At 37.8% G+C, this 21,684-nt stretch overlaps 1 protein-coding gene across 1 annotated transcript in view; it reads right to left on the bottom strand.

The window, feature by feature from the left end:
* Nucleotides 1-21,684, bottom strand: part of LOC149237977 (uncharacterized) — a 174,157-nt gene that overhangs the window by 60,756 nt on the left and 91,717 nt on the right. The window contains exons 4-5 of the mRNA XM_089372879.1: nucleotides 13,578-13,676; nucleotides 12,746-12,832 (exon numbers count right to left, since the gene is read on the bottom strand). Of these exons, the coding sequence (XP_089229005.1) occupies nucleotides 12,746-12,832; nucleotides 13,578-13,676 (186 nt within the window). The remainder of the gene's footprint in view (nucleotides 1-12,745; nucleotides 12,833-13,577; nucleotides 13,677-21,684) is intronic.

Raw genomic sequence — 21,684 nt, 5'->3', positions numbered from 1 at the left:
AGTTGAGAACCAATGACCCAGATTAGATCCTAATCAATGGCTCGGATCATTTTGGACTCGATCTTCGTCTTCTTCTAGAAGTTTCATCCATAGTTAGATTAATACCCTTTAATTATTTTAATTTCCTGAGTTTAGACTTACGTTCCCATTAAATGAAATTAATTATTTTAATAAAACTGTCTCCGGGTGGAATTTCCCAAAACGATTTCTGGGTATTAGAGAATGCATGTGTTTAAGCCTCCCTGCAAATTTTGGGACTTAGAGCACATCTGATGCTACTAGAAATCAACACTCCCTCTTAGCGAGGAATGTGCTCTAGCAATGCACCCTATTGAAGCATCACTTTGTTCTGTAACATCTCTTTCTGCGTTGTTGATGTCTGACATCACTGCCCACCAACTACTGCGCAAATGTTGCATTTGTACTGTTGTTGACACTGCCTCTACCAACACTGCATCTGTACTGCAACCCCCTCTCAAATTCTGCATCTATGTTGTTGTTGGCACTGCCACTGCCTACACAGCATTCACTGCAACCTTCTCCAACTACTGCAGCTACTGCATCAGCAACAAAAAAGCATCCCAAATTACCGAACAAGTGTTCTGACTGCTACTAGTCTCTATGTTGACCCTTTGAAGCCTCTACGTTGTTGCTGACCTCTGCTCTATGCCAACTGCACTGATGTCAACTCTGCTCTGCACTGCTTAGTCTCTGGCGCTCCTAGCCATTGCAATTGTCACTCTAGCACTCCTCTGGACCAATTGACATTGGTCCATCCTACTACCTCTGATCTGGGCTCCCGTAGCAAGGAATTGATCCAAGAGGTGGGCTCCCCAAGGATCCTGCCCATCTGCAATGCTTTCGAACTACAATTCTGAACTTCTATATCACCCCACCTTTGGGTGATCATGGCAAACTCCTCCTTGATCTATGCAGAAGTTGCCTTCAATCATGCTTCTCATCCTTGTCCTTCTTCCTTAGAGGACACTGTGTAGCATAGTAACCTAGTTCACCACACAGGAAGCACTTGATCTTCTAAATACCTTTCTTTTTCTTCCACTGCTCCTATTGCCCCTTGGATGCAAGGGATGTATTCTCTTCCTCCTCCTTGGGCTTTGACCCACTGTTGCTACTTCCATCAAGTTTGCATTTGACCAAGTCTCTCCTCAACTCCTCTTGCTTAAGAGTTGCCCACATTCCTCCCCAGTCTGGCAAGTTCTCCCTGCCCAAGATGCTTTGGACAAATACTTGCTACTCCTCTAAAACTGAGTTGAGGGTCAGTGTTACCATCTCAGAAGACTGAGGTGTAGACCCCACAGCGGCTAGCTCATCTCGAGTCTCCTAATTTCTAAAGCTTTGAAAGGAACGGATCAATGCGTTCCCCCTTCTACATCTGCGTGGACCTCATCTTCTGCTCTAAGTACATCTTCCGCTATTCGAAAGATCCTTGATACAGCATTGACAATGCATCCCACATCTCCTTGGCAGTCCCTCTGCGATGTGAGAGGCCACATGATCCTTCACTCCGTTGAGGATTATTCTCTTTGTCTTTGCCATCTCTCCCTTGTACTTTTTGAGTGGATATGGATCCGCGGGCACAGCTACCACACTGTCGACATAGGTCTTGAGAAAATGTTCATCCAGAAAGCATGACATCCTTGCCTTCCAAATCACATAGTTGGATGCACCATGCAACCAATCCTGATCTCTCAACCCACTAGCTACCATTTCTGCCACTTGAAAAATTTGAATGACCAGCTCTCTCCTGCTGCTGCTCAGCAAATGAGAATTTGAATTCCTTGGCTAGGAATTCTCTGAGGAAGAATCTCCCTCAAGTGTCTCTTCTTTCTTTTGACATCTTTTTGCCCAGCAACTGCCCGCAGAAAACTGCGTCACATCAGGAACCCCTCTTCACTGAAGCTTTTGTTGCACTGCTCCCTTTGTCGCAGACAAATCTCAATCTGGAAATCCTACCTCTCTATCGACTCACTCAAAGAGAAATTTACCACGAAAATCTTGCCCTCCTGGCCTGAACTGCGTAATCTCTCTGGGGATTCGATTTTCTGCCTATGCAGCACTTCGACTTCCCTTCTTCCTTTAGCGCTACGCTCTTCTGGCACTGTCTCTTGTTACACTGGCAACTCTGATACCATGTGAAAATTTGGAAGCCCAAATTTCTACAGCAGCGACTGATTACGTTTCTTCTATTTGTTAATTACTCAACAAAATTATTTGTTGTTTCCTACAGTAAACACCGAAACTAATACACTGCAGCCTTCACCATTTAAATAAAATGCGGAAACAGGAAACTAAACAAGAAAGAATTACACAACACATCTACACAGTTATTTTAGGACAAACGTCCCCAGAAAAACCCAAAGCGGGAAAACCGGTGCAGCAGCTCAGGGTTTTATTATTATGCAATAGTTTTGTATACAATCTCTAGATACCTTGCTGGCTATCCAATACAGAGAATATTATTGATAGATAGATGACTGAGATTACCTCACACTATCACTAGAAATCCTCGCTGGTCCAGCCACTGAATGGCCAGCCCCTCTGTGCCTCTGCGCGGTCTCTATGCAATCCCTGCGTAGGCCCTGCGTCACAACTACTGGGGTCTGCGTCACTCCTCCCGACTAATCGATTTGCCTCTGAGACTTCGACTTCTACCCTCCTGATCTCACACCCCGACTTCTGGCTCTGAAAATCGATTCTCCAGCAAATTTACGGATCCCCTCTGGGCTTCAGCGCTGCCTCTATGTGGCCCTGCGTCAGCGTCTCCAGCTCTACACTGCTTCTGTTGGATCTCTCTCTGCCTTCTCTGCTGAGTATTCCCAAATCAGGAGAAATCTCCAACTGGAATTATCCCTGCCCCTCATTGCAAAAGATCAATTCGAATTCTCTTCCCGGCAACTGTTGTGCTTCAAAAATTTGAACTTCTGATCTTAACTCGATGTATTCTCCAAGTGCCCATCGATGTCCTTATAATCCTCCAGTTGAGAACCAGCAGCTCAGCTTAGATCCTAATCAATGGCTCAGAGCATTTTGGACTCCATCTTCGTCTTCTTCTAGAAGTTTCACCCACAATTAGATTAATACCCTTTAATTATATTAATTTCCTAAGTTTAGACTTAGGCACCCATTAAAAATAATTATTTATTTTAATAAAACTGTCTCCGGGTGGAATTTCCCAAAACGAATTCTGTGTATCTGAGAATGCATGTGTGTAAGCGTCCCTGCAAATTTTGAGACTTAGAGCACATCTGATGCTACCAGAAATCAACACCTCCTGGTCTCACCCTCTAACTATACCACACAATGTAGATGGTTGCACCCCCGCTGCCTGCGTACCTCTAGTGTCACTGCTATAAGGACGAGGATGGATCTAGTTCGTCACCTTCCTGAACTGGGCCAACCTCTCATTGTTCCAGTGGATTCCACCCTAGAATTCCTACATATTGAATCTTCCTTGAACATGGATTTGTCTATGGTTTCACCCGTCGCTATGCATGCATGCCCAAATCTTCCATGATCTTGTTCGCTACCTCACAACTAGCCAAGTTTATGCTCTAATACCACTGTAATGTTCTTAATTGGAAAATCACAGTAAATACCAAAAACATGAACTAGGAAGAACAATTAAAATTAAATTCCAAGCACCCAAATCAGAACACCACAGAAAATAAGAAGAATAACTGAGCCATTTTATTAATGAATGGGAACTTGAGTACATAATGAGTAAGAACAATGAACTTGGGCTTGTTATGCAAGCTATGCAAACCCCAAGTGAAATCTCGTTGAACCAACTATTGAAATGTCTCCAAACTAATAATGCACACAGCCCAGAAAATCTACTATAGGTTGCCAAATGGAACTAGAAGTTTTGCCCAAATTAATGCCCGAAATGCTTTGAAATTGCAACCATGAATTCCTCTCAAACCCGAAAATACCCAAAAAAGGTTTGGCCTATCTCCAGGCCAAAATTGAACCCACAAAGAGATGCAAATTCCCTAGTTAAATAACAATTCGCCCTGCTATAAGAATGAAGATTTCAAACCCAAATATCACCCGAAAAAATATGTAAAATTAGTTGGAGACTCCTCTCAATAAACCTACAAAAACCCAGAAATGGTTTGGGTTGAATCCACCAACCCTCGATGACCCCCAACAAGTGCAAATTGCTCAATTTGGCCAGAAAACACCACACAGTGTTGATACTGTTGAAGTAAGCGCAAATACACCACTGAAAATCTCTCCCAACTCTGGCTAAATTCTCCCTTGAGGTATACCTCCAATCTCCAACCCTTATGTCTCCTCAACCTCTATTCCTCCAACCCCTACACAAGTTTGCCTGAAGACCCCTGTGCACTTCCATTATTTCTTTCATTATGCAAGCTACACCTATGCTACTAATTCTTTTGGAAAGATCTTAAATGTTTTACAAATTCCTTTTGTTTGAAATTGGGGAAAACTTAGGTTGGATCAGCCATCTTCAAGCACATTTGTGAAGCACTATCCCCACCCGGATCAATTGACTTTCAAAGGATTCTAAAGGAACTTTCAAAAGGCTACCAAAGTGCTTTCAAAGAACCCAACATCTCTCATTTCCTTCTCATAAAATTCTATCACAATTCTCGATTCCACTTTCAAGTGCTTTACTTAATATCTAGCAGACTAGGCTTGAACTTGTTGTTGTTCTAACAGTCACAATATCATCCAAAAAGAGTTGATTCAACTTAGTCCCTTTTCGTTGTTTTAGAGCAAAAAAGTTTCATATAATTTATCTAAGATTCACTAATAAATTTTGATCAAGATTCAATACTGACATTTTAGATATCCAAAGTTTACTTTGGTATCTATCACTTTGTATTGTTTGTCGATTTATTTTGCAAATCACAAGTTCCAAGGGGGTAGCTTTGGTTGATTGAACCAAGCCTTGAAGATCAGAACCATCAAGACTCACTCTCATCTCCTTTACCTGCAAACCTTAAACTTCTTGATCTTTTCCTTAAATTTTCTTTAAAAAATCAAGCACATAGGCTTAAATTTGGATTGTTGTTCTTGTTACCCACCACATGTGGGTAGTGTATATGGGAGAAAAAATTTCTCCTAGATGGTCCTCAGTCGGCAGCCAGCAGCCCCTTGCAGCCCCCAGATAGCTCAATGTGCCATTTTCTCTGCCACCTGAGCCAGCCATGTGGTCCCTCGCCCATCTGTTATGAATGTATGTTTGAAGGTGGGCCTCCCAACCCCTAAGGTATGCCTTTCATTGGTATAGTTGAGTAGTATTACTTACTTGTCATGGGCATTTTTTGCATGAATTGGTGGGGGGATTCAGTAGAAAGAGTGGGTTAGGTTTGTATTCTTGTCTCCATTACCCGATTTTGTGGTTACCCTTGTATCCTAGGCCTGTGGGATCTCCTTTATTGGCCATTAGCTTTAGGGTTGGCACTACATAGGAAATCCCTATTTGCGTTGCATGGTCCCGCTTCCCACTACCACCTACATTACTCCTTATCCACTTATTTGAGCCCCATTCATCTATTTTCCCATTCGGGTCCACATAGGGTTACCCTCCCACTCCTTGGGTCAGGCTTGGAACGATGCCCCAAAGATTGATGCAGCTAAAAAGAAAGTAAAAAAGCATAATATGATCACTCTCAACAGGAAATGTACCACAAAATACAAAAGATGGTCGAGGCACACAAACTTAGCACGTGGGCAAAAGCTAAACATGAGCTTTACCTCTTATTCATGGCCATCACCCTGGTTCCTATGGGCCCTAGATGAGCCCCTCCATCATTAAGGAACCCATGATTGTCCCAACCCCTGGTGGGCGATGAACTGGCCCACCTCAAAGGGTATCCACTGTTATATATTACACATCACGCTCTCCATCCCCTGGAGCCCCGAGCAGTTATGAAGAAAAAACAATAAAAGGCAAAAAGCATATGAAGAAGGGTGGAAAAACAAAGCTCAGGGTAACTCATGTACCATGATTTGCTCCCTCCTACGCTCATATACCCAAGTGTGGGCTCCCCTTATTACAGCTACCCACACACCTTGACATGTGGTCTGGATGATTCCCTTGATCCGCACTCAATTCCATTAATATATCACTTGCCACCTACTCTTGAAGGATGTACTATGGACATGCCACCCTCTTAGAGGTTGAAACCACCTAATAGGGTCCTTGGTTAACCCCTTATTGAGCTTGGAGACACTTGTACATGCCAAAGCCCACTATGGAAGGGCATGCCACCATGAAGTGCCCCATTGATCCCATGATTTGTAAGCATTATTACTTGATTATTCTAATGATTTGTTGTATTGGAGGGCAAGGGGACGCATTGGATCTTATGCAAGATTGCAGGTGGATCTTCATTTAGGGTCTGGTCTCCCTATACGGGGTCCTAGCTCTCCAGAGGGCCACATTAACACTTGTAGGGTGAGCGTTGAGAGCCATGGGCCTCCATCATAGCAGATATTACTTTATGGATCCCCAGCATCGTTCATTGATTGCTCATGTTCCACCTTTTGGATGAGGATGATGCACATGGTCCACCATGCCCAGACGGCTCCACAGTTGCACCATACACTTGGCAGATGTTCCAGGATGCCTTCTACTGTAGAGGGAGGGCTTATGTCATTACTCTAGCCCTTACAGATGGTCTATAGGTATATTTGATCCATTTGGAGACCCATGAGGATGTCCTTGTGCCCCCACACACACTTGGGAGCACCACAGGTACTTGATTGGATAACAAGGGGCCAACCCCTTGTCCACTATGTTTGAAGTCCATTAACTAATTATGGCACCCCTTGGACTTCATCAAACCTCCTCAAAGGCCCAACGATTAACTTTGTTGATCATTTGACCCTCTTGAGAGGCTTATCTTTACATTATTGAGCTATTTGGTGGGCTTGTCACCAAAAGTTTTGTTATTATGCACATCATTTTATTTGAAGGGCTAAATTAGGCCTAAGTAGCTAAATCGAATTCATTAGGAAGTGTATAAATACAAGTGTGATAAATCCTTTTGATCATCATCACTTTGATTAGATCATTGTCGCTATTCTTTTTGGAGGAAGAAATTGGATGAATGGATGAATTATGATCTTTGGATCTCTTCATTTTTGTCTTGGAACTTCACTATTGGCATATAATGATGATTGGATATACTTTTTCATACATGTAAGTACTATTTTAATGCTATTTTGTCATTTTTCTTATATCATATGCATGTTATTGGGGATTTTCGCTATACTAGGCTAAAATTTGTTGCTTTTTTTATGTGAAATTGTGGAAATTTGTCTTTTTATAGCGTTGCATCATGTCATGGGCCATGTATGAATAAGTGAATGTTCCTAGAGATATTTTGTTGAAATTTTATCTTGATAAGTCATCATATATTGCATATTGAAGTGTAAAGACCTTAAAGCAATTGTCCCATGCCCTAATTGCCATGCGACATTGTCTAGAGGCTTCCTTGACTAAGAGAAATCATCCCAAACATTGGAATCTCCTTGACTCCATTTCTCCCAAAGGATTAGGCACTGATCCTCCATAAATGATCACCTAAAAGCATATTTTTCTCACCTTTCTCTCTTTCTCTCTAGGCCTAGCCTACATAGGTCACCTAGGGCATCAATTATCTCACAATCTGGCCATCCAAACACTTCGTTTTGGTCCACAACTGCGCTGGAATTTGCTTTAGAGGCCGTCCAAATTTGAAGCAAATCTGACAGTGGGATCTCCAGATTTTGCAAGCCCTAGCTCAAAGCACTATTTCTTGCTCTAGGTTTCCCTTGGCTAGTGACCTCATCTAGATCATTGCATTCTATTCCAAGAAGATTTGTCCATTGATCCTCTTCTCTTCCACAATTAGGTTAAGCCCCTCCTTGAGTGACCAATTCCTCTTACTTGACCTCATTTTGGGTCCACTTGGTCCCGTGTGGTCCCGAAACCTTTTGGAAGATAATCTCACAAAGATCACTTTGGAACCAAGTTTTCACAAGGGTTTCTAGGACTAGGTCCCTCCTTCATAAGTCTTGTTTGCAAACCCTAGCCCTCGAAATCCTCTTGGCCCTTTAGAGAGAACCTTATACCTTGCTTCTCAAGCAAGTAAACCATACATTTGAGTCTCTCTCGTGAATAGGCCTAAGGAATCACTCCTTACCTCTTCATTGACTCATTCATCTAGTGATTCCTTTCATACCGGGTCTCCTCCCATCGGTGAAAATCCATAAAGAGCAGGAAGCTTTAGTTGAGGTGACAATGGTCTATTGCTCCACTGTTGCCCTTGACCTAGTAGTTGTCCCTTTAGGATCCCCTCCTAGGACCCCTGCTAGTTTGAGTGGCAACAGTTCTAACAGCGAACTATTTTGCCAAGGACCAAGTTTACTCGGTCATTCATTAGCAAAACATCATAAAAATCTGATCTTTAGACTTAGATTTTTTCCTTTTATAAGATAGAAATTTTTGGCTTAGATCATCTTTCTTTGAGTGCTTTCCTAACTAATTCGCTTGCCGATTTTTTGGGGCAGACTTTTGACAGCACAAAAAGAGTGCTTGTGGAAGAACAAAACACTCAAAAAAGGTCACCTTTGGATAGTTGATTGAAAACTTGCTTTAGCACTGTGTAAAACCCATTTAAAGGGCTTCTTCCACCCATAGATCATTTCAAGGAAACCTTTTGAAATCTGCAGAAAAGGGCTCTCTCTTGGGACTGCCAAAAAAGCCTCTTGTAATGCACTGTAACTTTGTAAAGATATTTTTCCCTCATTATTGGGATTTTCCCAAAGGGGCCAATTGTAATATTTTTCTTAGATTGCTTCTAACTTGCTATAAGTCTTTGGAAAAGAGTGTTTGATCCCCTTGAGGGGTCCTATTGTAAACTCTCTCCAAAGCATCTCTACAAATACTTTTCTTGAAGGGATCCATTGTAAATTATCTCTCTATCCTTCATTCCTATAAGGGGGATCTAATAAAGAATTCATTTTGCTTGGGAGTTAGCGGATTTTTCCCCTATGCATCTCCCTCTTTCCCATTTGGGGAAGTTCTTTTTGTGGTGCTTGAATAATTTTCCATTGTTGGCTGAACTAAATAGTGTAGAATATCATCATTAGATTAGTTGGGTTAATTTTTTAACTCATACAATCTATTTTCACTTGCAATTTACTTGTGTCCTGCAATTGCTACTTAGTTTAGTCATCTACTTTACACTTCAAGAAATTTTGTACATTCAATTTAAATTAAGTTTGTCTTTGCAATAACTAAATTTACTTCAAGCATTGCTGGTTGAAGTAGTAATTTAGGGACCCTTCATCCCCTATTGACTCCTTATTTTGAGATCAGGGCTCCGACAAGGATAAGGTCTGGGGAAGAAGTTCAATTGAAACTGTTCAATTTGCAATCTAACTTCATTTAAAATAAACCAAGATTACATTCCAATACATTCATCTTGCAGCATTGGTACTTGCGGTTTCATTTCATTTTGTTTTCTAAGATTCATAAAGCTTATCTATCTTTTTGAAGCAATTGTGATTATTTCAAGTACATTCATTTGTTTAACAAAACATTTACTTTAAGGCATCATTTATTGAGTATTTACTTCCAAAAAATTACTTTCAAAGTCATCTTTTCACGTGGAATATTTACTTGATCTTTGGCACTAGTGTACTCCATCTTGTCCATTATTGCATATCTTAACTTGTGGATGGTTATTATTGTTATGATTTTCTCAGTGTTCCATGGGGACGCGTCCCCGAAGGTGGGGAGCGCGCTTCCTCATTCCCCCACACTCCTAGGATGGGGAAACTCCTGGGGAAACGTTTCTCCACATCCCCTTTTCTGGGGAAACTCCAGGGACATTTTTCTAGTGATGAAACACGTCTCTCTTGTGAGGGGGACACGTGAATGCAAGAGGGATGCAGGGGAGATGCCTAGACGTCCTCCCAAATTTTTTCGCTAATAACAATTGAAAACGTAATAAAATACAAATTTAAATCTGCCTTCATGCAACAGATGGATGCAGAGGATCAGTTATTGGAGCATCAACACACTCGTTGATGCTTATTAGTTATTTTATCATGATGTTCATTTCTTTTAGATGTTTTTCATTGTTCTAGTTTTGAACTTTTGACTCTAGATACTGATGATTGAATCCTTGACTCTTTTAGTATTTATTATTTAGTACTTTTTGAGAAATTTTCTAGTATTTCACTACTTTCTTGTTTACTTTTAGTTTAGTATTCTATGGCTATATTAGACTTCAGCATAATGTCATTCTCATATGATGAAGTTACTTTGAATGTGCATTGTGTAATTTTAATTGTCAAATGATCAATTTAATTTAAATGTACCTTACATAATTTTAATGCCCATAGCCAAATAATGAATTTAGATGGAACATTGCATAATGTCAAATGATGGATTCAATTTAGTAATTTACTTTTAGATTTACACTGATGATTGCATAAACATCAAATGATAATTCTGATTCATAATAGTCTAAAATGAAATGATGATCATATTTAGATATACATTTCATAATTATTAAGATTTACTATTTACTAATTTAGTTATACACACACTGTTGGGATTTTGTTTTTTATTTTTATATATTTAATTTTTAATAATTTTATAATTTTTATGACTTTGACATCCCTCCCTTTCCCCAAAATTTTCCTAAATTTTGGAGTTGCTTATAGACGTCCCCCTTGTGCGTATCCCCGCTCCCGCATTTCCCCATCCCCGAAACTCGGTGGAACATTGGATTTTTTTAATCATTTATTGCAATTTATGTATAACTGAATTTGGATGTATCTTTGATCATTTAAATTTAGCCTCCTAGAACTTAACTTATTTAGCTTTAGAATAGTTGAGCCTTAGCTATTTTTGTAGAGTCCACCCCATTGGCTTTGCTAGGAGTTAGCCTAGATAGAGGAGTTGCAATTTGAGTGATAGCAACTCAACTCGAGACTTGCCCTTAAGGCCACACCAAGTGGAGTTAAAGATTTTCTCCACAATAATCCTAGGTGTGGATTCAGGCAACAACAACCCCAACAAGGGCTTCAACTTGGGGTTTAATTTGCGTGTTTATTTTCTTAAGCAAAGTCTTTCGGTAGAAATCACATAAGAGAAATTTTTCATTACATCATTTGCCAATCCTTTCTTTGAGGCATGTATGCCTAGTAATTCCTTTGTTGATATATAGCTTGAAACCCTAGGTCACAAGTGCCTCTTTGAGGGCTTGGTATATGATACGTTGGTCCTATCCAAAAAGAATTGTCTCTGTCCATTAAAGAGTATCTTTACCTAGCCTATGTCATCTTGAGCCATATAACCTAGAATACCCTTTAGGTCATCACTGGAAGCCTCCCTGGTGGTGCAATTCCACTAAAGAGCACGATGAAGATTGTTGAGGTGATAGTGGCAATCTCCCTTATTGTTGCAACAAAGTCTGGCCTTTGCCTCTCACAAGGTCTACTAGATTTGAGGCAACAGGATGCACGTGAATGAAATGTTCTTTTCAAAATTTGAATATTTTTGTATTTTTTGGTCAACCAATCTTTTGGTTCGATCCTAATCATATTGTTGAGGATGTTGTGACCATTTTCCATCAAGCAAACAAGGGGAAATATGTTATTTTCATTGTCATGATTCATCTCATGAGATACATTTATTTTTGTTTTGATATGATTTTATATCACTCTATCAGATCTTATGACTCAGTATCATATTTCTGTATCGATGTCTGATGTACCACTTGACATATTATATATCAATTTTATTTTCATATTTATGTAGTAATGTGTTTGTTTAATGTTGATGTTGCTTTAGAAGTTTAAAAAATAAAAATGATTATTTTTGTATAATTTCTTAAGTTTCCAATAATTTCCAGTATTTTCCCCAATATTGCTAATAATTTAAATTTCAGACCCCCAGCAATAAATTGACGACAACAATAAATGTAACAATGATTAAGACTTTGAAAATCTATAATCACTTTCATGGATAGTTTCAACATTTCAGGCATGTTGCATGAACCTTATTAAACCAGTTCTCAATGAATAATCCCTTATAGTTGTGAGGAAAGGAAATCATTACAACTCATATCAGTTGCAAGAAAGTGTTTTTTGTCAATTGGTAATAAGCACCAGTACACCTCATGAAAATTAAAGTATTCTTAAAAGCTAAATCAAATGAAGTCATTCTAGAATTACACTAGACATTATGTCTTCCATTTGCATTTACCTCACTTAAGGTAATGCATAATTGCTTTGAATGAGAGAACAAAGCACTGAAAAGCAGAAACTATCCTGGACCTACATTTCCAAACTACTTAGCATACAGTTTCAAAGTTGAAAAATTTATAGTAACCTTCTGCCTCCAATTTAATTGCATTCTTAGCCAAGAAACACTTTAGACTTGTTTTTCTATATTCGTGTGTGTTTTTTTTTCATTCTTTCTGGAAATAATCTGCCTTTTCCAAGCATTAAGTTTCGTACACTTGTATCAAAGCCTGCAATATATCTGTCCTATTGCTAAATATAAAAACAAAAAACCAAAATAGCTATTTATAAAGGTTCCAGAACAAAGGTCAATACCAAAGAACTCCAACATGAAGAAAGGAATAAACTCAAACATGTATCATCCTTCTATTTAAAACCAGAAACAATCAGAGCAGTGCACTTCCAGCTACATTAATTGATAGAAAGCAGGGAAAGAGTCTGAGACCTTAAACCCCGATCTTCGAGTTGCTATAGAAACAGCTTGGAATTGTGGATAATCATTCAACTTGGATGCTACATAATATCTTCCAATCTGCATCGAGATTCACTAAGGATAAATAAAACATGTAGATAACTCTTTATTATCCCTGCTGAAGAACATAGAGCTAGACAAGCATTCCAAAACATACAAGAGGTTTGAGACAGTGGATGTTATTAATTTCCTTTAATCTTCTTTACATTCATCTTTATTTGAGATACAATACTTTGCAGTGGGTTCACCAGTTTCCTTGGTATAATACAGGCCCACATAATCTCATAGCTTTCCTACTATTTCCAACAGAATACCGTGGGGGCACATAATTTTATGAACCTATTGGAAATGCTTACCTAAAATTAATTTCCTGCTCACTGAAAATCAGTGCCTATATTTAAAATCACAGCTACCAATATTGTATGATGCATGTCGCCAAACACGATTCTATACTCCTGTACAACAGGATTTTGCATGGCAAATTTTAATCTGAGCAATATGCCTAAATGGTTAGGAAGCTCTGAAGTTGAAATTATATAGTAGCTATGTGCATTGCTACTTCATCATTGGGCACATCAGAAAGTATTTTTTTCCCAACTAGAACAATTATAGGAGAATTTTAACTCCATTTACGTGTTTCTTTTGTGGCAACAATTAGTCTTTTCTTCCATTATTAAAAATCATGCATATCACTATACAAAAGCGAAATAGTCAGTGTAACAATTTGTATGAGTTATAAAAGAGAAAAAATACAAATATGAAAAAAAATCTCCAAGAAAAATGAAGATTAGAAATTAGAGACAACCGTTTTTCCAACGATGAAGGCAGCTGTACAACCCATTGTAGATCCAATGGAATCAGCGATGAAACCAATTGGCAGCCCAAATAGGTATCCACCCCCAATCTGAAATTCAAAGATAAACATAGCACAAAACAATAATAACATACAGTTAGATCTATGACTTACTACATATATAAAGTATAGAAAATTGAAAGTCTAATAAGAAATTCCACAAGATGCTCTTCTAACATCAATCATTGTCATTAATGATTACACTTTAACAATTTTAATAATTTGAAGCTTCCTACAAGATACATTATAGAAAGAGGTTGGACAAAGAGGATGACGTATAAAGTTTAAACAACAAAAGTGAATTTGAAGAAAAGAATCACAAAATATTTAAAAGTTTGATCAATTATATAACTCCTCAAAACCTAGTATCAGAAATATGTCTCTCTAGGGTAGTGCCTCTCCTAGCTGGCCTAGCGTTGTTTATCTCTTTACTCAGTGCAGAATTTGTGTTGGTTTTGGTTCTGTTGGATTCCCTCACTAACAATTGTGAAACACAACATCGTATCAATGCAGATGTGACCTTCCCCTACTCATTTCTGCCACTGATCCAAAAATACTCTTGGCTAGTGGCATTGTCCAAGCTTATTTCAAACTATGGAAACGGGCTTTCTTGGATCGCTATTTGTTTATGGTTAAAACCCTTCCTCAAGGCTAGCAACTTCTTTTTTGGGGTTTCCTAGGGCTTTTAATAAGATTTTGACTCTCTTTCAAGGTTGGTGCCTCCTTTTAGGGTTTCCCAGGGCTTTCATCCTCCTTTTGTTTTGTTATAGTAGCACATTGAATGGTACACTTTCCATTTTGGTCCTCCTCTACACCATGGAAATGGAATGTTGACTCTAGAACTACCAAACACATGACTAAACATCAGCACTTCCTCTCTAATTATCAGCAATAGCACAACGGAGAAAAAGTGATCATTTGTGATAACCTAAGTCACATGACACGAGGACACGAGACACGGAGGACACGTAAATACGAGTATTCAATACGAAACGCAGCGACCTAGAAACAGGACACGAGGGACACGTCTTATATATATATATATATACTGAAATATAGTATTAAGCGTATTGCAAGTGGAAATGCAGTATTTAAAACTGTTAAAAATAAATAGTGGCCCGTGGGTTGAAAATCGTCTGACATAAATGATAATCATTATTATATTATCGTAACATAATCATTTGATTAGATGACACTGGACAGTGGATAGACTTATTTATATTTGTATACTGGCGATGGAATTCGACAGCGTAAGCTGCACAATGCACACACAATCAAACACACTTTTTTATGGGCTTGCTGCTTAAGTTTAATTGCATCTATGGCATTATACATATGGTCTACGGACCACGGCTTACCTGAGCCAGTGAACCTCGCACATGCTGCCAAGTTGCCAAACCTTCCAGCGGCCAAACGGCTCCACGAGTCCACGAAGATGACTCGGCTCCACACGACGATTATACATTGGCGGAGGGCGACAACATCAGAGAAAAATAGCAAAAGAACCCCGAAAAAATAATTGTGTCGGCTTTAAACCATTGATTTTGTGGGGTACGTATTCAACTGGAGAAAAACATTAGGGCAACGTTTTTTAGACTTTGAATACTCGTTTTCCATGACTAGGACACGAAGAAAACGACCGAATACGTTTTATGATTTCCAGGACACGTTAAAAAACGTTTTCGACACGTTTTAGGGCCGTTTTCGTATCCGACACGTTAAATACAGGACACGGGACCTTGGAGGACGTGTCCTGTGACTTAGGTGATAACTCAACATTAACAGTTCTAGGGTGTGAGGACATCATCACTAGCACAGTTTAGTTTGCAAAAGTCCTTCATGTTCAAGAGTTCGATCCAATCTTCTTTCTATTTAATGCATCACTCATACCAAAAGAATGTTGGAAATTTGGATAGATCAATGGGTTATAAAGGAGATAGATGAGGGTTTTAAGGTGGTTTCCTCAAGTTATTATGATGAATCTAATAAAATATACAAGATACTGGAACCTCCTTTTTCAATATGAAAAAACCTTGTTTCTGTGTTGGCCACTGTTAATGACACCAACATGTCATGGAATCAAAATTTGGCACAAAATAGCTTTGGATTTTTGTGACATATGTGTCATTTGTAAATGGCTAATGATCATACACAAATTAAACCACCTAGTGGTGTTTGACCTATACAAGGGGGATAACCATAAAGAGTCCTTTCCTAAGAATTTAGCAAGGCGAGACTCTCAACTTCTTCAGTTGGTTCATACTAACATTTGTGGGCCTGTGACCACTCCTCCTAGGGGATCTAAGTACTTTCTCATTTTCATTGATAAATTCTCACTTTCTTTGGATATATGCCATTGAATCCAAAAATGAAGTTTTTTAGGAAATTCAAAGAGTTTAAATCAATGGTGGAAAATCAAAATGAGAAAGGTTAAGTGTATCATGACCAATCAAGGAAAATATACCAATGATGATTTCCAAGCATTTCTCAAATTTTGAGGCATCTTCTTAGCAAAGGACTATTCCACAGAAAAACACAGCAAAAAAATAAAGCTATAATGGAAATGCCTTGATGCATGCTTCACTCTAAACAAATGAAGCTTATTTTTTGGGGGAAGGAGTTGTTTGTGTAGCACACAACATCAAAATCAAATGCCTACTTCAAGCTAAGACTCCCTATGAGAAATGCTTTGGAAACAAACCTTCAATTTTGCATTTCATAATTTTTGGATCAAGTGTGTGGGCCCATATTCCTAGAGAAAAGAGAAACAAAATGGGTACTAAAAATCATTGTTGCATTCTACTTGGTTAGTTAACACCAAAACCTACATTGCAATAGTCAGTGCAACTGTCGACACAATGGTGTTGTCACCTCTGCATTAATGCATCCTGCTTCAAGTTTTTTAATGCCAACACCAAGGGAGTATCCCTAACACTGCCTATGAACTATGTGTTTGACTCAATGATAGATATATTGGTCAATGATAAAGTAACATACAAAGGTAAAACTATCAATTAATGGAGAGATCCAAGAAACTAGTGCTTTTCCTAGGTCATAGAATCGAATGAGACAAAAACAAGAGTCCAAGGGGTGGTGGAGAATCCTAATGAGGCATCCACATAGTATGAATTCACTAGGTGAATGAGCTCTAATCTTTGGTCACAACATGGTCTTGGTCATCAAAAATACTACCAAGGGAAAGAAATCGTTACGAATATAATTTATATAAAAATAATATAAATATAAATAATAATCATAATCATAATATGACTAATTAAATAACAATTAGTATAGAAGAGGCATGTCTCTAAGGACATGGTTGTTCATGAAGGGGCACCTGCCTAGGTATATAAGCAAGCCTTCATTTGTAATCATATCTCATATCACTTGTATTCAATCATTCTTATATAAATATTTTATTCGTCCCATGATGGACATTGTATATTCCAAAATATTTTGAGTATCTCTGTTGTGTATGCGAACTTTGCTCATTACATTGGTATCAGAAATGTTTGACCCTCTGGCTGCTCAACCGCTACATAGAGCCACTCTGATCCGGCTTTTGGCCATCACCTATTCGTCAAGTTTGTTGGCAAATGATTAAGGCTTTTAGCCACATGAAACTTTTGGATGTTCTCCATTCTATCGTCAAACCTTTGGCCATTTAAAATTAAAAAAAAAAAAAGTATATATATATATATATATATATATATATATATAAAATAAATAGGAAAAAAGGTTATATATATATATATATATATATATATATATATATTGTAAAAAAAAAGAGAAAACATATATAAGAAAGTCAAAAATAATTTTAAAAAATTAGATATATAAAAAAGGTAAAAGATTAAACAAACAAAAAAAATCAAAAATTAAAAATTAAAAACAAAATGAAACACAAAAAAATAGTGCAGTCGCCCACGTTCGCATAGCCACCCGCCGACGACCTGCAACAACGATCGTTGCCGCCAACTGAATCTGGCCTCTACCAGCCCACTACCCCCGTCAAATCTTGATCAATTGTCATGCTCAAAACAGCCTTGTTCGCAATCGCTTGCACCCAACACTTTTGCCTCACATAGTACCCACCATATGCCACCCTATCACTGACGATTGAAATCGGTTCTACTCAAAACATCCTTCGTGTGTTGCCCTGCTCGAACCTCGTTTGTTGCAAGCCACTATACACCATATTTCAACCGAACATCATCAAATCTATGCTCAATAAATGACATTAATTAATGTATCGTACCAAATGATTGGTGAGTAGACCCTATATGTATAGCGCCACCCACATTTCAAAGTTGTGGCTATTCTTGAAAACAATACTACAAGACAAGGTCATTAAACTTCAAATAATAAAATTCGTGACCTTTCTAAAATCATAGTTTATAAATAAATCAAAAAATTAAAATTAAAATTAAGGGAAATATATTATTGTATCACCAAGTTCATATAAAGGAGAAAGGTGTCAAATTAAAATTATGCTATATTATTATAGCCTAGTGAATCCTAAGTAATTATCAAATTACTTATTAAATGAAGGGTTTTATTTGTAAGGAGATATATTATAAAATGGAAATATATATATATAGTAAGGTTTTAAAAAAACTAAAAAAGGGGCTACTTTTAAACCCTAAATTCATCTCAAAAAAGTAAAATTAAGACATGTGTTGAAAAAAAAGAATGGATTATATTTCAAAAATGAAGGAAGGGAGATTTTCAGGAACTTCATTTAATTATGCTTATGCGCTATTTAGAATTAACTTAATTGTTGCAGGGAAAGATATTACAATTTATATCGCTCCTACTGAAGGTAACAATTATATAAGCACGGAATTTTCTAACCAATTGGTGATTCTTGAATAAAATATAATCAAAAAATTAGACCTCTAGAACAAAAAAATACATGACATAACCAATTTACAATAAAGCATTGGGGATTATAGAATTATATCGCAATTCTCTTTTCAATCTCTATGGAGAGATCGAGGTGGCAATTCTGGGTTCGCCTTGGATGGAATCACTAGGGTCCATCCTAAATACAAAAAAGAAGTTTTTGAGATTTTCGTACAAAAAAGAAAAAAATAACGTTACAGGACGTTACATTGAAGCCAGATTTAGTAACACTAGAAGAGGTAAACTGTAAAAGATATATCAAAGTAATTCTTCAAGAAAACCGGAAGGCAATGCAAAATATGAAAAAGGAAGTTGAAAAGATTATCGTAGAAAAGAACGAAGAAGTTACTCACCTCAAGGACCACAGTGAGAAATTATTGACACTTATCAAGAAGCGTAAGAAGGACAAGAAGTTGTTGGAAAACGAAGTACAACAATTTATCAAGAAGGAGGCGTCAAAAGCTTTAGACGTTCAAGTCGAAACAAAAAGAACTAATACCAATGCAAAAAATATCACAACTCAAGAAAATGACAAACTAGTTGAAGTAAAAATATATTCAAATATTGCAATTTAGGGGATGAAAACTCTAAGTGAAGATTATGCAACCAACTCAACAACATCAATACCTAAAGTAAATAAAGAAATCGCCACACACATGATAAGGGGAAATCAAATACCAAAAACTCCTTATCAGCATTCGAATCACAAGAGCAGACATGTTAATCAATGTGCGTATTTGAATCACTCATAACAAAAACAAGAGACTTACGTTCCAAAGAATACTAAATTCTGCAAAATCCAGCCTTACTATAATAATTTATTCCAACTATCAAATAATTGCAAAGTTCTACAAAAGATTGATTTAGGAAGGTTAGATCCCTTCTCAGTGCGACAATTTTGTTTATCACTCAAAGGATCATATCATCTTGTATCATCGAAGATGACAACTCGAAGAAATCTGAAAAATGTGAATAGATTACAAGACAAAGAAACAGATAATACATCTTATTAGCAATAAGCTTTGAGGGCAAAGCTTCTAAAGAGGAAAGCAATTTTATAAATATAATTCGTTTAAAAATAATATATATATATAAATAATAATGATTGATTAAATAACAATTAGTATAGAATAGGCATGTCTCTAAGGACATGACCGTTCATGAAGGGGCACCTTCCTAGGTATATAAGCAGCCCCTCATTTGTAATCGTATCTCATATCACTTGTATTTAAACATTCTTACATAAATATTTTATTTGTCCCATGATACACATTCTTATATTTCAAATATTTGGAATATTTTTGTTGCATATACGAACATTGTTCATTACAGAAACTCTAACATACAGACCCTCAAGGTTGAGCATATACCCAAGTTTGTCATAAAGTCATAAAGTTGGGGCATGAAGAAAGCCACAAGACTCCACAAAACTGATTGTTAGGAATAGGTGAGAGAGTTGAAAATGTCACAACATCAATTAATGCACAAGAAACACAAGAAATATGTGTACTAGAATGCTTAAGCTTTATTCATCTTCATACCTTCACGGTTACAAGCAAAACCAAACATCAATCTCAATTAATAGATACAAATCCTCTCAAATCTTGTTGAAAAGTGTAACTAGGTTTGGTCATCATAATGACCTGTAAATATGATTTTATGTAATGAGATATAAATAAGAAAAATGAAATTATATTATTGACTTGCTTCATGGGTTTAATAAGCAAGGATTTTATTTCTGAGTCAAGACTCCCATCGAGAGTCTTTAGGATTTATTTATCATATAGTCATAAAATATAAGTCATTGTCATGTAATCAAGTCATGTTACACTTTGTAAAAGGTCATCTTGTCTATGTAAAAGTATCCTCCAAGAACTTGTCACCCAACCTCTTCAAGTCGGCCTACAACGATGAAGGAATATGCTAGAACAAGTCGGCCTAAGGACGCAGTGAAGACGTGTATAAATAGCCTAACTCGGCCTCATTTGTAGATACAATTCGGACAAGCAACTAGACTTGAAAAACTGCGAAGAAAGGGTAAAAGGCAGTAGTACAAAGAAGGAAGAGAATAGAAGTGCGAAGAATGGAAAAGAAAGGATTCGTCTGGGTAATGCGAAATTAGGGTTTCTTCTGGGCCAGTGAAAGTAACTTTCTTCTGGGGCAGTGCGAAGTTAGAGCAGCAAAGATTCTTTTGGGATAGGGAAGGAAGGAATCTTTTGGGATAGCGAAGGAAGGAATCTTCTGGGGCAGCAAAGGAAAGACTCTTCAGGGTAATCAAAGTAGAGACCGAGTTTTACTATAGAAGACCTAGAGACCGAGATTCTCTAGGGAAATTGTGAAGGTGTAGTGGAAAAGGATAGAGACCGAGTTTCTCTAGAAGGAGCCGAAAGGGAGCAGTTCTAGATCAAGAAGAAAGGCGAAGGAAGGAAGAGGCAGAGAATCTAGGTTGGTGACAAGGTTCTTGAGAGGATACTAGAGTCAAGGGTTTGTGTCAAGGTCTTGGTACTTATCAATTGAAGATCTAGAAGAAGAATTTTGATCGGGTTTTCCTCTCAAGAGGTGAGAGGTTTTGGCCCTGGCTGAAGAAGTCTACATACTGTGTCACTTGTCTTTTATATTGGTAATTGTCTTGATGAAAGAACACATTAATAAGCTAATGAAGAAAAGACCAAATCCAACCCCTCCATCCTTTCCAAAACATTTTCAATATGATTGTTCAATCTCCTAATATCGGACCTAAAATTATCAGACCTACCAATAAAAGCGTTGTGCATGTAAAAGGAACTTTACTCCAAACTAGCTACATCTTCATCTCTGCAACTACTCCAAACAAGGTGTGTGCACGAATCTTGATTATAGGTTGTGTTGCCTCAAAATCTAGGTCTTGTGAGAGGACTCACAAGACAAGGGCTAGACCAATACACAACAATGAGGTGGAGGCCATTGTCACCTCAGCACTCCACCCCCTTCTCTTTAGTGGAGTTTCACCACAAGGGAGGCTTCCCGGTATAAGTCACCTAAAAGATATTCTAAGGCAGCAGCTCAAAGGTGACAACTTTAATAGGTTCAGGAAAGGAACTTGGACTAAGAACAAAGCTCAATCCAATAAGACAAGGAGTAGAGTGCCCTCCAAGGAACCTACCAAGAGCACTTA

This window comes from Pinus tabuliformis, chromosome 8 (genome assembly GCF_031772625.1).
Source record: "Pinus tabuliformis cultivar Carrire ecotype Pingquan chromosome 8, CPIR1, whole genome shotgun sequence".
NCBI classification, from domain to species: domain Eukaryota; kingdom Viridiplantae; phylum Streptophyta; class Pinopsida; order Pinales; family Pinaceae; genus Pinus; species Pinus tabuliformis.
This window is presented reverse-complemented; position numbering and strand designations above follow the sequence as displayed.